This window comes from Callithrix jacchus, chromosome 11, assembly GCF_049354715.1.
Source record: "Callithrix jacchus isolate 240 chromosome 11, calJac240_pri, whole genome shotgun sequence".
In the NCBI taxonomy this organism is placed as follows: Eukaryota; Metazoa; Chordata; class Mammalia; order Primates; family Cebidae; genus Callithrix; species Callithrix jacchus.
The window spans coordinates 66,693,925-66,708,693 of record NC_133512.1 but is presented as its reverse complement, the minus strand read 5'-3'; the positions used below and the strand labels follow the sequence as shown (position 1 = coordinate 66,708,693).

At 36.9% G+C, this 14,769-nt stretch overlaps 1 protein-coding gene across 12 annotated transcripts in view; it reads right to left on the bottom strand.

Annotated features, from left to right (window-relative positions):
• The window catches only part of PCLO (piccolo presynaptic cytomatrix protein), a 419,413-nt gene extending 407,882 nt beyond the window's left edge, over positions 1 to 11,531 (bottom strand). For all 12 annotated transcript variants that reach the window (XR_013524043.1, XR_013524044.1, XR_013524045.1 and 9 more), the window contains exons 1-2: positions 10,987 to 11,531; positions 3,125 to 4,679 (exon numbers count right to left, since the gene is read on the bottom strand). Coding sequence is in view for 9 of the 12 variants with exons in the window: in XM_035253964.3 (XP_035109855.3) it covers positions 3,125 to 4,679; positions 10,987 to 11,234 (1,803 nt within the window). In the remaining 3 variants the exon portion in view is untranslated. The remainder of the gene's footprint in view (positions 1 to 3,124; positions 4,680 to 10,986) is intronic.
• Positions 11,532 to 14,769: the final 3,238 nt, after the last annotated feature.

The window sequence follows — 14,769 nt, the reverse complement described above, 5'->3', positions numbered from 1 at the left end:
GTGGCTAACTCAGAATCTAAGAATTTATGATATTTTCATCTATGTAAAAAAGAAGGTACAATAAATTTTAAAGGACAAATTTGTTTCAAATATTAAGATTATCTGTGTTGCAATGTATTACAACTTCAAAAGTAATTCATATATCTAAAACACTTTCTCATACAAATTTTCAGTTAATCTTCCAGTGTGTCTGGCAGAGAGCATGTTATTATTATGTCAAATGGTGCCATTGTAACAGAAAGTGTAAATGGCTTGTCTAAGTTTGTTCAGTCAATAAGGAAATGCCTTCCTTTACACAGCTAGTGAGCCTCACTACCTGCCCTTATATTCCCAACTCCTTCCATGCTTATTTATGTGTGTCCAAATTCTTATTATCTTTCATATTCTTAGCTTACATACTTCAGCTTTCATGAAGATAGCTCCAATATCCCCCACTGATGGCTCCTTTTTTTCTTTTTTTTTTTACCCTATAATACTTCATCTCTTTTCCTACCATAAGTAAACTGATTTGGAATCAGAATGATTGGCTTCTCTTTGTGAATATACTATCTAAGTGATCCTCACAACTAAACTCACTATAGTAACTACTCGAATGCCAGTTTCCTCACTGATATAATGGAGAAGATATATGTATGTCCATAAAATTACTGGAAGTTTAATTTTAATAAAACAAAAAAGTCTGTGAACTGTAAAGCCCTATACAAAGTTACTTTTTATAGAAATAAATATATAGACTTTCTTTTTTATGTGCAACTTTTATTTCCCCTATTTAAGGTTGAGGGAAGACTCCACATCTAACAAGTATTTGATTCTGCCATAGCATTCAATAATGCTTTGTAACTAGGCATTTGATACAAATAAGTACAATGAACCATCAAATGTATACCATATTTCATTCTGTGAAATGACTTAATGCTATTATTAATTGAAGTACCATTCAAAACATAGAAAGCTCATCACTACCTGCTAAATGAGTAAGGCTAAAATCCAACTTCAATACCTGTCTCCAATCTCACTGCCCATTTCTTTTCCATCACCCTAGCTAACCCACATTTATTCTTTACTCCCTAAAATAAACTCTGTATTTTTGTAGCTCCAAGTTTAGGCCCAAATCATTACCCTCTTTCATGTCCTATATCTACTGAAATAGTGCCCATCCTTATATGCCCAGCTCAAATGGCTTTTCCCCATGAAGTTTCACTTAATCTCATCCCCTGGAAATGAGCACTTTCTACTCTGAAGTCCATACTATTTATTCATCTCTCTCACATATTTTATCATCTGGCCACATATTATGTTTTCTTGTGCATATATTATCTTATCTAGTAATTCTTAATCCATTAAGATCAACATTCACGTTTTAGTTATCTTTATATCCCACCAAACATATAACAGAGTATCATCCACAAAGTAGGTATTCACATAATATCCATCTTTCTCATACTGGATAGAGAAATAACACATACAGCTTAAATTTCCAGCTGCATATTTCTGCCTTGTAAATTACCACCAAACCTTGACAAATCCAAACACTATAAAATGATCATCTATCACTTAAAGTCATTATTACTTTACATTCCTATCAAGAGAGTATAATTTGGGGAGAAACATATTTTTACCAAGACATAAAAAGGTACATATATAAACTACTTATAATCTGTATTCCTCCATAAGTCAAGTGCAGCATATTCTTATTAATTATAGTTTTATAAGTAAATGATTTTTTTATTTGAAAAGTTAAATTACTTGATACTGCTTTTGTTTTAAAAAAGTTACTTTAGAAAACAACCAAAAGTTGACATATTTTAAATCTGCATCATTTTTCATCATACATATCCACATTAACATAAATTACTAATGATCACCATTACTGTTATTTTCATAACATAGATTTCATTTATAACCAATTATACAAGCTTCACCTCTCAGGGATATTTAAATCACATAATCCTTCATTGCCTGCTGTCAGTTACTTCCTGGGCTGTTTGCAAATGTAATGCAAAGGCAGCCCACTAACAGTTGTCCTCCAGACAGGCTAAATGATTTCTCTGCCTTCTCATTAAGCAGAGGATATTAAATCTCTTAAAAAATGAATCTCTCATATTCTCTTAAAGCCTACACCTCTTCTCTATTTATATGCTTATCACTACCTACTAAATGTGGAAAGCCAAAGTCTGACTCTAACCTATCTCCAACCTCACTGCCCATTTCTTTATACCATCTTCACTGTTCTATTCATTAATGCCAGAGAATTTCTGAGTTTTTAAAAATGTTTTGTGCTTTCTTATCCCTGAATCTCTACCTATTAAAATGTTACGTTATTTCAGGATTTCTCATGCTGAACTAATATTAGGAAAGTCACTTGAGTTGCTAAGAACTACTCTTCTATCCTCAATCTGTGTAAACAAACTTGTATTCAACTATTTTACAATTAACCCTTTTATAATTTGATGAGTAAGAAAGTATTATCCAGCTATACACCTTGGAAACATAAGGCTGCCCAGATTCAAGCCCAAGAGATATAAATTGTAATCTGAGAAGACACTCATACATTCTGAACCTGCTCTAACAACTTGTACATTTTGTGAAATGACTTAATGCTATTATTAAGGACTCTCGACATGCCCTCATTTGATACATCAGAATTACTGGCAGAAAAAGGGGATATGCAGATTTAAAAATTATATTCAATTTTAAGTTCAAATTGTATTCAGAATTTGAAAACATCATCTACTTTTTTTCTGAAACAAATATAAAACCCAGTTATGAGTACCAAAATTTTAATAGGTAGGAGCACTCATGTAAAAGTTAAAGCAATATCATTGTACGCTAAATAATAGTGTAGGTCTTACGCATGGAGTGAAATGAGTAGTTGCTCAGCATCTTTCAATCAATTTATATTTGTCTTACATGCCAAATTTTCAGAAATCAGAGCAATATTTGAGGCTTCTAATCAGAGAAATGTTAAAAAAAATTACAACTGGCAGAGAACAAAAAAAAAGGAAGGGGGAGAATCCAGAGAAAGACAATAACATCAAGTCATATAAGTGATTAGTTAAGCACCATTTGTGTTAAGATGATGATATGGCTGAAGAGCATGGACTCAGTGAATAAATGCACTTACCTCCGTTAAATGAGGATTGGGATTAAATCCACAGAGGCTACAGACAGTGGTTTGACACTCAGTGCATTTGTTAAAATTGGCTTTTTCTGGAACATGCAACAGAAGTTCAGTGGTATTGCAAAGAGGACAGATGGTTTTAGGGAGGCCTTGTGATGGAGGCTGTTTTGCAGATGGAGACATTGTTGGTGGCTGCAGGGGTTTTGCAGATCCTGTTTGGCTTACTGGTTTTGTAGACTGTTGAGCTGAGGGCTTTGTTGGGCTCGGTTGTTGAGCTAAGGGTTTTGCTGACCCAGGCTGTTGAGATGGGAGTTTTGCTGAGCCAGGTTGTTGAGGTGGGGGCTTTGCTGAGCCAGGCTGTTGAGGTGGGGGCTTTGCTGGGCCAGGAAGTTGTGAAGGAAGCTTTGTTGGGCCAGTCTGCTGGGCAGAAGGCTTTGCTGGTCCTGCCTGTTGAGCTGGAGTCTTTCCTGGCCCAGGCTGCTGTACTGGAGTCTTTGTAGGCCCAGTTGCCTTGGCTGGAGACTGTAGCCCAGGTTGTTGAGCTACAGGTTTTGGTGTCCCCACCTGCTGGGTTGGAGGCTTTCCTGGCCCTGGCTGCTGAGCTGGAGTCTTTCCAACTCCAGGAGGCTGAGCTAGAGCCTTTGGCCCAGGTTGCTCCAATGAAGGCTTCTCTGACCCAGTTTGCTGAGCTGGAGGCTTAGCAGGACCAAGAGACTGAGCTGGAGGCTTTGTTGTTCCTGGTGGCTGCACTGGGGGTTTCACCGTCCCTGGTTGTTGAGCCAGTGGCTTTGTTAGCCCTGGGGGCTGAGCTGGAGGCTTTGCAGGCCCAGGCTGTGATTTTTCAGGTCCAGGCTGCTGTGCTGGAGGTTTTTTAGGACTTGGTTGCTGAATAGGTGGTTTGGATGGGCTTTGTAGTGAGGGTTTAACTGATTCTCCCCTTACTATGTCTGCCTGTTTAGTCTGAGGCCTGGATGCATCTCGTTGAAGTGACAATTTTGCCTGGTCTGTCTGAGGAGTCTGAGCAGGACCCTGAATTGGCTTTCCTGTACCTTGAGGTTGTGATTTAATTTTTTCTGGTTGTTGAGAAGATACCAATTTGGGAGGGCCATCCTGCTGAAGTGGATCCTTACCAGCTCCTTGCTGCTTAGGAACTGGCTTGGGTGACTGCTGTTGTGAAGGAGGTTTTGTGATTCCCTCAGGTTTTCCTTGCTCCTTCTGAACTACTTTTTGTTTCTTGGTGATTTCTTCCTGGGATGCCTCAGAGTCTGATATCAAATCAAAAGGGTTGAATTTATTTACAACAGAGGAGACAGCACTTAAAGGGTTAACCTCTGAGAGGAAGCCAGGCATCATACTAGACTTGTGCTCTTCCCTAAAATCAGTTCTGGACTTTGATTCTTTCAAGCTAATGGTGGAAGGACTCCTCCCAGGCAATTTCTGCTCTGACCTGAAAGTATCTGTAGTTCTACTTTTACTGAGACCAGGCTGAGCTGGACGCCCAGGGTCTGGGGGTCTTCCTGATTGCTTTGGAGGATGACTACTATCCAACTCTTGTTTCCTAGAAGAGTAAAAATAAAGAAGTGAAAATAATGGTAATTGTTTCAAATCAAAGTAATATGAAAACATTGCTTTCTTATAGCCTTAAAATTATGAATGTACAAATATAACTAGAACCCATTTTGTAACATCTTTTAAGTGATGATAAAACTTTTAATGCTTTTGTTTCTTTCCTTAAATGGGTAGGTATTTTCAACAAGGAGGTGAAGATTAAAAAAACAATAATTGCTGTTGTGACTGATAAAATTTAAATATATTGGCCGGGCATGGTGGCTCACGCCTGTAATCCCAGCACTTTGGGAGGCTGAGGCGGGTGGATCACAAGGTCAGGAGATCAAGACCATCCTGGTCATCATGGTGAAACCTTGTCTCTATTAAAAAAATACAAAAAATTAGCTGGGCTTGGTGGCGCGTGCCTGTAATCCCAGCTACTCAGGAGGCTGAGGCAGGAGAATTGCCTGAGCCCAGGAGGCGGAGGCTGAGGTGAGCCGAGATCGCGCCATTGCACTTCAGCCTGGGTAACAAGCGAAACTCCATCTCAAAAAAAAAATTAAAATATATTATTAGAAAACAAAATAAAAGCAATTTACCTTTGCACTTAATATACTGGCCTTAAAACCTTACTAAATATAGGTTTAAATTAAAACCTCAATAAATCAATGCAATGTCATATTATAGGACATACATGTTCACAAAGTGTATTTATTTTTCTTTTATCAAAAGTTATAGTAAAAGAAAGTCTTCCAAATACTAGCAGCATTGAGAAGTAAAAATACTCATTTTTAAGTGTAAGAGTCTGCTGAGACTTTTTAGAAACTTCATTTTGAGAATTTACATGACCTAAATAAGGAATGCAATGTGAAATATGGGGAGTTTCTGATAGTGGAGTTTACATGATGCTTTCCCAGGAATGCTAAAAAGTTTATAATTTATTTGATTTTACTTGGGCTTCTAGGGATCAAATTCACTGGCCAGGAGAGACTGGAACACAGATAGATGTAGGTACCTAAAATCCTGAGAGTCCCAGAGAGTGACTGGGGATCATCCCCATGGCTTCATCTAGAAAGGCACTATTCATCAAATATAACTTATGCAACTTTACAAAATAAGAATTTCTACATTCATTATTTAGACATTCCTGAGGAACAACCCCATCATTATTCTAGAAGATCACTGTTATCTTTTTTTAAAAGTAGGTATTTTTAACATGAAATTTTTATGGGACGTAATTAATAATACATGCTTAAATCATCTTGAGATATATCTTGGTATCTAAATATCTCTTTACTCAGTGTTTGCTACATCATCTCTTAATGCCATTGATTGAATATTAGTAATCTATCATTGACATTGAGAGTAAATGTAGCAAGTGGTTAATTTTCAAGATTTAATTCACAAATATACAAATATACAAGATGTATTTTTTAAAACAGCCTTGGACACATGATCTATTTTAAATGACTATGGTTAAATAATTTAAATAGGTGTTTCTTATTTTTTATATAACTACTGTTTTAGCCAAAAGTCTTATTAAATATAAGAACTTTTTAAATAATTCATACTTTATTCATAAAGTTACCACTAAAAGGATATTCTGAACTAGAATTATGGAGAAAATCAGATTATAAATATTTTGCTTGGTATATGTAGCTTTTTAAATTTTGAAAAATGTATTTTTATTAAAGAAAACAATAATAAAGTAACTTAGTAGCACCTAAAATATGAGAACAATAAAGTTTTATAGGTTCTAATTTGGTTTATCAAAATTTACTTGCTAATTTTGCTAATGAGACAGACTAGAGATACTTTATTTCATATTCAATACTTCTTATGAATTAACTTTTTCCAAATTTCCTGACATAGAAATTTCCTGACATAGAAATTTGAGTACAGGTCAAGATGAACAGATAGCAGGAAGAAGCAGAGAAGCATTATTTCTAGGTAGCAAAGACTTAGAAGGAAAGAAAATAATCTATAAATGGCAATGTATGCATCAGGTGATTTTCTGGTAAAAGACAGGTAGATTATGAAATTTTGCAATTTCCTTTAAGGAAAAGGTTACAAAAATATATACATATTCTACCATGTCTCTGAAGTATTACCCTAGTTAATTCCAACAGTTCCAAGCTAGCTCTTAAAATACACTGCTACATATTTCCATTTAGAGAAAATCATTTTGAATATTTCTTTATAGGTACACTATCCAGACCCTGACATATAGAAACTTTTAAAATAACCTGATGTTATTCTATAAATTTTCTAAATTTACTTAATATAATGTAGCATTCCTTTGAAGAGCACATGCTTAGGGCTGATTATAGATATGACAATCTGATAAGTAATTATTAGGCATTTTGTTGAAATAACTTCCCTGTACAGAGTCCTATAAATTAATTTTAAGCAGAGTACAAAAAGTATCTATCCTTAATTATACTAAATTTTTCTCTTGAAACTACTAAACTTATTTTAATCATAGTTTTAATATTTCACTTAATCCATATTTGCAAAACAAAAAATAAACTTCATGAATGCCAGATATTTGTCATAATCAAGAATAGCAGAATTGAAAGCAACCTGCTTGCACCAGGAATTATAATTGCATGTACTTCCTACAAATATAAGTTGTACTTTCCTATAGAATTCCCATCAGAAAACAGGCATTCAACTCTAAAGACTGTCCTATAACTTAAACTTAGTTTTAGTTGCTACAATTATGTAAATAAAACTAAAGCACAGAGATTTTGGATGAGAAATGAAAAGAAAATCAAGAGAAAAACTGTCAATACCAAACAAAGGTGCTGTTGTCTTTTGGTGAAATTTTGTTTGGCATAACAGTTCTACTGTTAAAAATAAAAGTGATTAAAATTCAATCTCTGCCTTTTAGACTAGACTGTGAACTCCTAGAGAGAGAAGATACATTTCACTTATCTTTGCATCACTAGAACCAAGCCTGGCAACTAGAGCATTAATATTTGATGAATTAATGAATAAGTGGATGATTAACAATGAGTGAATCGGGAATAAATATATCATGTATTTGTTTTAACTTGACATTATCTTATAAATTTTCTAAATTTACTTAATATAATGTGGCATTCCCTTAAAGAGCACATGCTTAGAGCTGATTATTTTACTTTAATGTTTCTTGAATTGCTTTCACTTAAAATTCTTCTACAGGCCTTCTGAATATAAATAGATAAATTCTATATTCTTTTTACAACCTGGATTTGGCCTGCACATTTAGGAAGAAATACAGTTGTGGAGCTATCTGCCCAGTAGGGGAGGCTGAAAGAAGTAAAGAAAATAATCAGTTCAGTGAGAGTTCTTATCAAATATTCTACTAATCAGAGAAGTTTTTCAATAAAGCCCTTCTCAGATATTTGTAACTATAAATAGAATGAGTAGAAAAAAATAATGAAATTGCACTTCTCTGGGTCTACAATGAATAAAAAAATACATGAACATATCATTTGTAACCTATCTTGTACTTCTAGCTTGTAACTACATATATTTAACACTACCTCCCTTTTCACTTTGCTGTTGTAATCCCTAGACTGGGATTTTTCTTTCAAATGTTAGCAGGAAGAAAATGTTTCCCCTAAGATGAGGAAAACATATGCAAATATAGGAATGTAAAAGCATCTGGGATAACAAAATCTTTTATAAATGGAACACAATGAGCAATGACACTTGACAGTGCTGAGTCACATAAAATTTTATACTATTAGAAATATAAGCAATCTTGGGACTATTAATGTTTACATATTATATAGAGAGATATATATAGATCTATGCATTTATCCTCTAAGTCCCAGAACATAGGGACTAAGGGAATCTAAGTGACTAATTCAAGGTCATAAAACTAGTTAGTCACAGAAATCTGGTATCCTCACTCCTGGTTTGTGGGAAGAAGAGGTGATTTACACTCCACTGAACTGATTTGTCAACATGTAAAAGAACATTGACATATCAAAATAATTCAGAACTATGTACAATTCAACAGAAAACTTGTCTGTAGCCATCAGTGACAGTTTCATTCATTGCTGATATTAATATTACCACTCTTTATACTTGTAGGGTTCTTGTAAATTAAATCTCAAACAAAAACATCCATGTCAACTTTTAATTGATCCTCAATGGACTCCTTAAGACAGGTAAGACAGGTATTATTAGTCTTATTTAAAGGCAAGAAACATGAGACACATTGATTGAGAAATATTTGTAATTTGCTACGAGTTGGTTAAAATCAATAGGATAAAAACCCAGGTTTTCTACCTTTATTATAAAAATTCTATGTTCAATTTACACCATGTTAAAACTTCAAATAATTTATATATGTCTTCCTATATTAATTGAATTTACATAACTCTATAACTTTAAAGTCTAAATAATAAACCAAGTATTTCTTTAGTTATCCTATACAGGGAAAAATAACTTTACAAAAGTTATGTACCTTTTATAGAAATCTTCAGTAAAATATAAGCAAGTTGCAAAAGTCAGAAAGTTATAACTTATTTTTTAGTATTCTGATGAAGTTTTCACCAATAACAGTTTAGGCCACATACTGCCTATTGATAAGATTTCCACCAAAACAAAATTATCAATAGAGAGCTTAAAAGTGTACTATCCTATACAAATATTGCATAAAGCAACAGTTTTAAAGGTGGAAATAATGTTTCTCAACCACTCTTTAAACAAAAGAAAAGAGAGAAATCTAGAAATCAAAGATCTCACTGGAATTGGTATTGGTAACAAGCATGAAAGACCTGTTGCTTGTGCCTCTTAGAAAAAATTATAAAAGGTCTGGTATACAGCTCTAAAACACTAATAAAAATATTATACCATGTTATCATCCTATGAAAATCTAATTAATGAACACTAAATTTTTTTCCTAGTCAAGTTTTCATCAGGTAGAGGAAAACAGTACATATCATAAACTGGATAAGAGAATAAGGAAGACTTTTTAACAAAAGAATAGCCCAATAGGTTACTAGTTTAAAAACACAGAAAAACATATTTAACATAAAGGAGCTAATTATCATTAGTACTAGTGGTTTCCTTTCAAAATAAATAGGGTTTTTTTCCTGATAGATTTTAAGCATTTAAGACTTTATGTGAAATTATTGTCACTATCCAGAAATCATTTTACATTTCTCCTATATTATAATTGCGATTACGTGATAGTGATTTGTTAATTTTATTTCATTTTATAAGGTAGAGGACAGAAATCTACACCTATATCCAGATCTTTCGTGCTTACAATATCTCAAAAGAAAACTGTAGGTTTTCCTTCAGTTGTCATAAAAAGAGGACTGGTTTCAGGACCACGGACAGAGAACTATTCTCTACGACAGAGTGCAAAGTTAAAGGGTTTGTTTACAATAATAAAGGCAAGGCAGTCACAATGATTATACCCTGTTAGTACTCTAATTGGAAAACAACTAATCTATTCAGATGAAGGAAAATGGAGAGTTACAGACAGAAATGAATACGTTCATATTACTGATTAGCTCTTATACTTGCCTATGCAAGTTGTCATTTATTTAGTTTTTAAAAGTATGTATTAAAAATTATTTTTTCAGGTAATACAATTCACATGTTCTCCCCTAAACTGAAGGCTACTTTTGCATAAAAAAAAGAGCAGCGGCTTAAAAACAGCATATGCTAACTCAGAAATATATGAACAACACCTGCTCTGCTGTGACCAAACCATCTGTTTAATGCCACACATATTTTAGGGTTCCTCACAGAATACAAAAGGTATATTAATTCTATTCCTTCTACCTAAACAGCTTCTGCTTTCCTCTGGGGGTGGGGTGGCGAGAGAGGACAAATCACCTACAAGGGGATTCAAGTATTGTTACAGAAATATTTAGACATCATTCACAGAGAAAAAGACCCCGCAATGCCCAAGAAGGTTTAAACAGAGACAGGTAAACACCCAGCTCTACCCATTTCCCAACCCGTCCGTGTTGTATTAATGGAAGACTTCCAGATTAGTAAAACACTGGAGGGCGTCTCTCCACGCCATCCTAGAGGGAAAGGGCTCCAAAAGGCCAAAATATCACAACCTAAAATCACAGTTCCTAGAATGTAACCCTTGACTATCCCACCAGAAACTCTACAATGCATCATTTTTATTCCGCCCATCAAAAGGCTTAGAATCTCTTTACGACCACCCCATTGGGGTGAATAAAACGAACGGAGGCGACATATATGTACCGCCGTGCTGGCACATACGGGCTGGCACATATGTGCACGGGAAGCTGTACATATATGCCCGGACATATACATCATGCTGTGCGTGCCTGTGCATGGAAGGCGACTCCGCAGCGGCCGGGGGGACGCTTTCCTTGGGCAGCCCCTGCGCCCTTGACATGACAGCAGCGATCTGTCTCCTCTCCTCTTCGCTCAGCTGGCTCAAATCCGCCTCCATGCCGGCCGGGATCACGGTGTGCGAGGGGCTCCCCGCCCCGCTAGCCCCTCCTCCGGCCGCTGCGGCCGCCGCCAGCCCTTCGGGGAGCCCTTCCCCTTCCAAGCTCGCCTCGTTGCCCATGGCTCTGGGAGACTCGGGGCCGCCGCTCTCCCTCCTCGCGCCGCGTCCCAGTCGGGAAGCCCGCGGCCAGCGGAGGAGTCAGAGCCAGGGTCCGCCTCGGGGCGTGCAGGCGGCCGCGTCTCTGGGCTCCGGACCCGGCACTGCCGTCCGGAACGACAAGCGGAGGGCTAGTCCCGCTAGCAGGTGACGCCCGCTGCCGGTGCCTCCTCCATGTTTGACAGAGCCAGGCAACCTTTGCAGAAGACGCCTCCCGGACGCCGCCTCGGCGCCCCGAGCCGGGGAGAAGCAGATCTGAGCAGTGCCAGCCGGGCGCCGTCCGCCCTCCTCCCCACAGCGCACCGCCTCCTCGCCGGCGCCCTCACAGTGCGCAGGCGCCTCTCGGAACAGGTGATGCCCGAGGTCCCCGCCCACCCCGTGCTGCGTCGCTCCGGATCCTTCCTCGGTCTCAGCACAGATTTAAAGGAACCCAGTGAACGCCCGGCTAAAAACCGGGAAGAAACAGTCGGCGTTTCTTTCAGGCATGTTTCAGGATACCTCAACTTGAGTTTTAGCTTACTAGACTCCTAGATTCAACGGGGGCGGGAGAAGCAGTAGAGGAAATGTCTGTTTTCAGCTTTGGCTTTTGGGATTTGTAGTTTCGTTTCTTTTCTTTAAAGGAAGGTTTTACAACATTCTAGGAAAGGATTCAAGTAACTGAAAATTAGCAGGAGAGACCCTGATACCTTTGAGGCACATTTCCCAAGGGAGCTAAGAATGTCCCTTTTCATTAAGAACTTTCACAGAACGATTAGATTTTTTTAGTTAAATTATTTGAAAAATGATACAATATTAGTAAGCAGCTAGTGCTTATAACCTGTGAAGTTCTCTAAAGGGAGGGACTACACAATAATAAAGGATTATGGGAAGTTGTGGACCTGGGGTTCTGCCGTAATATCCAGATTGTAAAATACTAAAATCTTTTAATATGACATTTCGGAAACGTGATTTTATTCCCCTGACCCCTTTTTAACAAATGTGCACAGAAGAACCCCCAAAAGTTACTTTAATGTGTGGCTGTTAAGTCACATCCCCACTGCTTCACTTGACTAACCTTAAAAAAAAAATAAAAAATAAAAAAAAAGTTACGGTCACATCATTGGTTAGGAGCACGTTATCATAATAACCACCTACTCAGACCCACTCCCCACTATCGCTCCTACACTTTTCTTGCTATTACATTTCTTAGAAGGGACTGTTCAGCACTGAATCTGAAGCCTCAATGTTGTTACCTACCTTTCCTTAGAATGTGGACGTAGTGCCTCAACTGTTGAGGTTAGCTAACAACCGAGAATGAATAAATCAAACAGAAATGAATTAAGTTGCTCAGAAAGTCCAAGTTTTTGCTATAATCATTACATAGTTAGATCTTGTACCTTCCAAAGTTAATTTGTAGATTTATGGTATAAAAGCACCAATGATTATAACTGATTTTTAAAAGATAACAAAAATGATGCAGTCTCTTATGGTAGGAAAACAAATGCCAACCAACATCGTTTGTAACAAATGCCTCCTTATATTTAAGAAGCAGAAAAAAATGGCGTAGTGTATATTAATACAATAACTGCTTTTGTGTGTGATGAGTGATACTATTCAAGCTCTTCTCATTCTTTGTATGTTTAAAAGTCCATGCATTTTAGTGTATGTATAAATGTCTGTATTTCTGCTTGTATAACTCTAGACAATATGGCTTGTAATTTTGATATGGGTGCATATGAAGATCTTTTATTCATATTCCTTCTCTAATATAAGGTGAGAGAGGAGTGTGTTCATTGAGTGGAGCAAGAACTACAGTGGCTTAAGGTCCAACATTTCATATTTTTATGGCTGAGTTGCTTCTGAATTGCTGCTCTCAGCCATTTTTGTTAGCTCTACTTTAAAGTGGGATTTACAGCTAGAGTGGAGGAAATTCAAGCAAGATTACAACTGATTATAAACTGGCTTCTCAATTTTGAGAGAAAAATCATGAGAAATGTTTTAGGGAAGAGTTTGATAAATTTAGTTTTGAATTCTTAACATCTGAAACATCAGGCAATTTTTTTCTTTTGTACTCAGCCTAAAGTGTATCTGTCATTTAAATAAAAGAAAAAGTCACTTGTATTTAGAATGTGTTCCTATAGACATATAATGTTTAAAATATTAAGAACTAAAATTAGTTTTGTCACTTCACAATACTTGTAAGTTGAAAAATATTAATGTCATGAAGTTATAACCTAGATGATCAGCATTATTCAATTATTTTATAAATGGACTTCATGATTTAGAACCTACTCTTGGAGAATGGGCACATGTGTGCATGTCTTATTCTTCAGAATTTTTCTGTTGATGTCTAGTTTTAAATCCTAGCTCTACATTCTTATAGCTATTTAGATTGGTAAGTCATTGACTTTTCAGATGTTGAGGTTCCTCAACTGCAAGAACAGAGAGAATACTACTACTAACGTTACTACCTGTCCGGTTTGTTGTGACAATTAAATTAGAAAAAGATGTGAATGCACTCATAAACTAGAACTATATCATCAGAATGTGGTAGATGGTTACAATACTGGTCTCCAATGAATCAAACCTCCCATGCATGTCCACTGCCTTTTTTTTTTTTTTTTTTTTTTTTTTGAGACGGAGTTTTACTCTTGTTACCCAGGCTGGAGTGCAATGGCGTGATCTCGGCTCACCGCAACCTCCACCTCCTGGGTTCAGGCAATTCTCCTGCCTCAGCCTCCTGAGTAGCTGGGATTATAGGGACGCGCCACCATGCCCAGCTAATTTTTTTGTATTTTGAGTAGAGACGGGGTTTCAACATGTTGACCAGAATGGTCTCGATCTCTTGACCTCGTGATCCACCCGCCTCGGCCTCCCAAAGTGCTAGGATTACAGGCTTGAGCCACTGCGCCCGGCTGTCCACTGCCTTTTACAATGGTACTGCCACACTTCCCACCCTTGACTAGAACTAAACCCTTGCCTTAATTTTGCCAAAAGAATGTGTTGGGAATATCATGTGATTTCCCAGGCTAGCCTTCCAGTTTAGCCCTCTTTGTATCCTGAGACTTCCATTCTCTGAAGAAGCCAAGGAGGTCAGAAAGAGAAGCCTAGCTACCCCAGCTTCATCCATCTCAGCTGAGGCTTTAGTGAGGCCCTTTAGCACAACCTGTGCCAGCTGAGCTACCTACTGGCTACAATCACATCAATGAACTCAGTAAGACCAGCAGAAGAACTGCACAATCAACCAAAAGAATCGGATAAGTAATAATTATAATGATAATAAGTTGCTATTTTAAGTCATTAAGTTTTCTTGGAGGGGGGGTTACTTAAGCTATGTAACAGACATTCCAGTTTTTCCATATTATGATCATGCATAATCCTTCAAAGTTTTCTTTTCACTCTTTCAGTGACTTTTCTCATTTCCTATCCAGCTGCACTTGAGTTGTTAGTTCAAAATTTCCAAATACCACCCTTCTAACTATAAAGTGGAAAAGAACACAATTATCTTGAATACTTACAT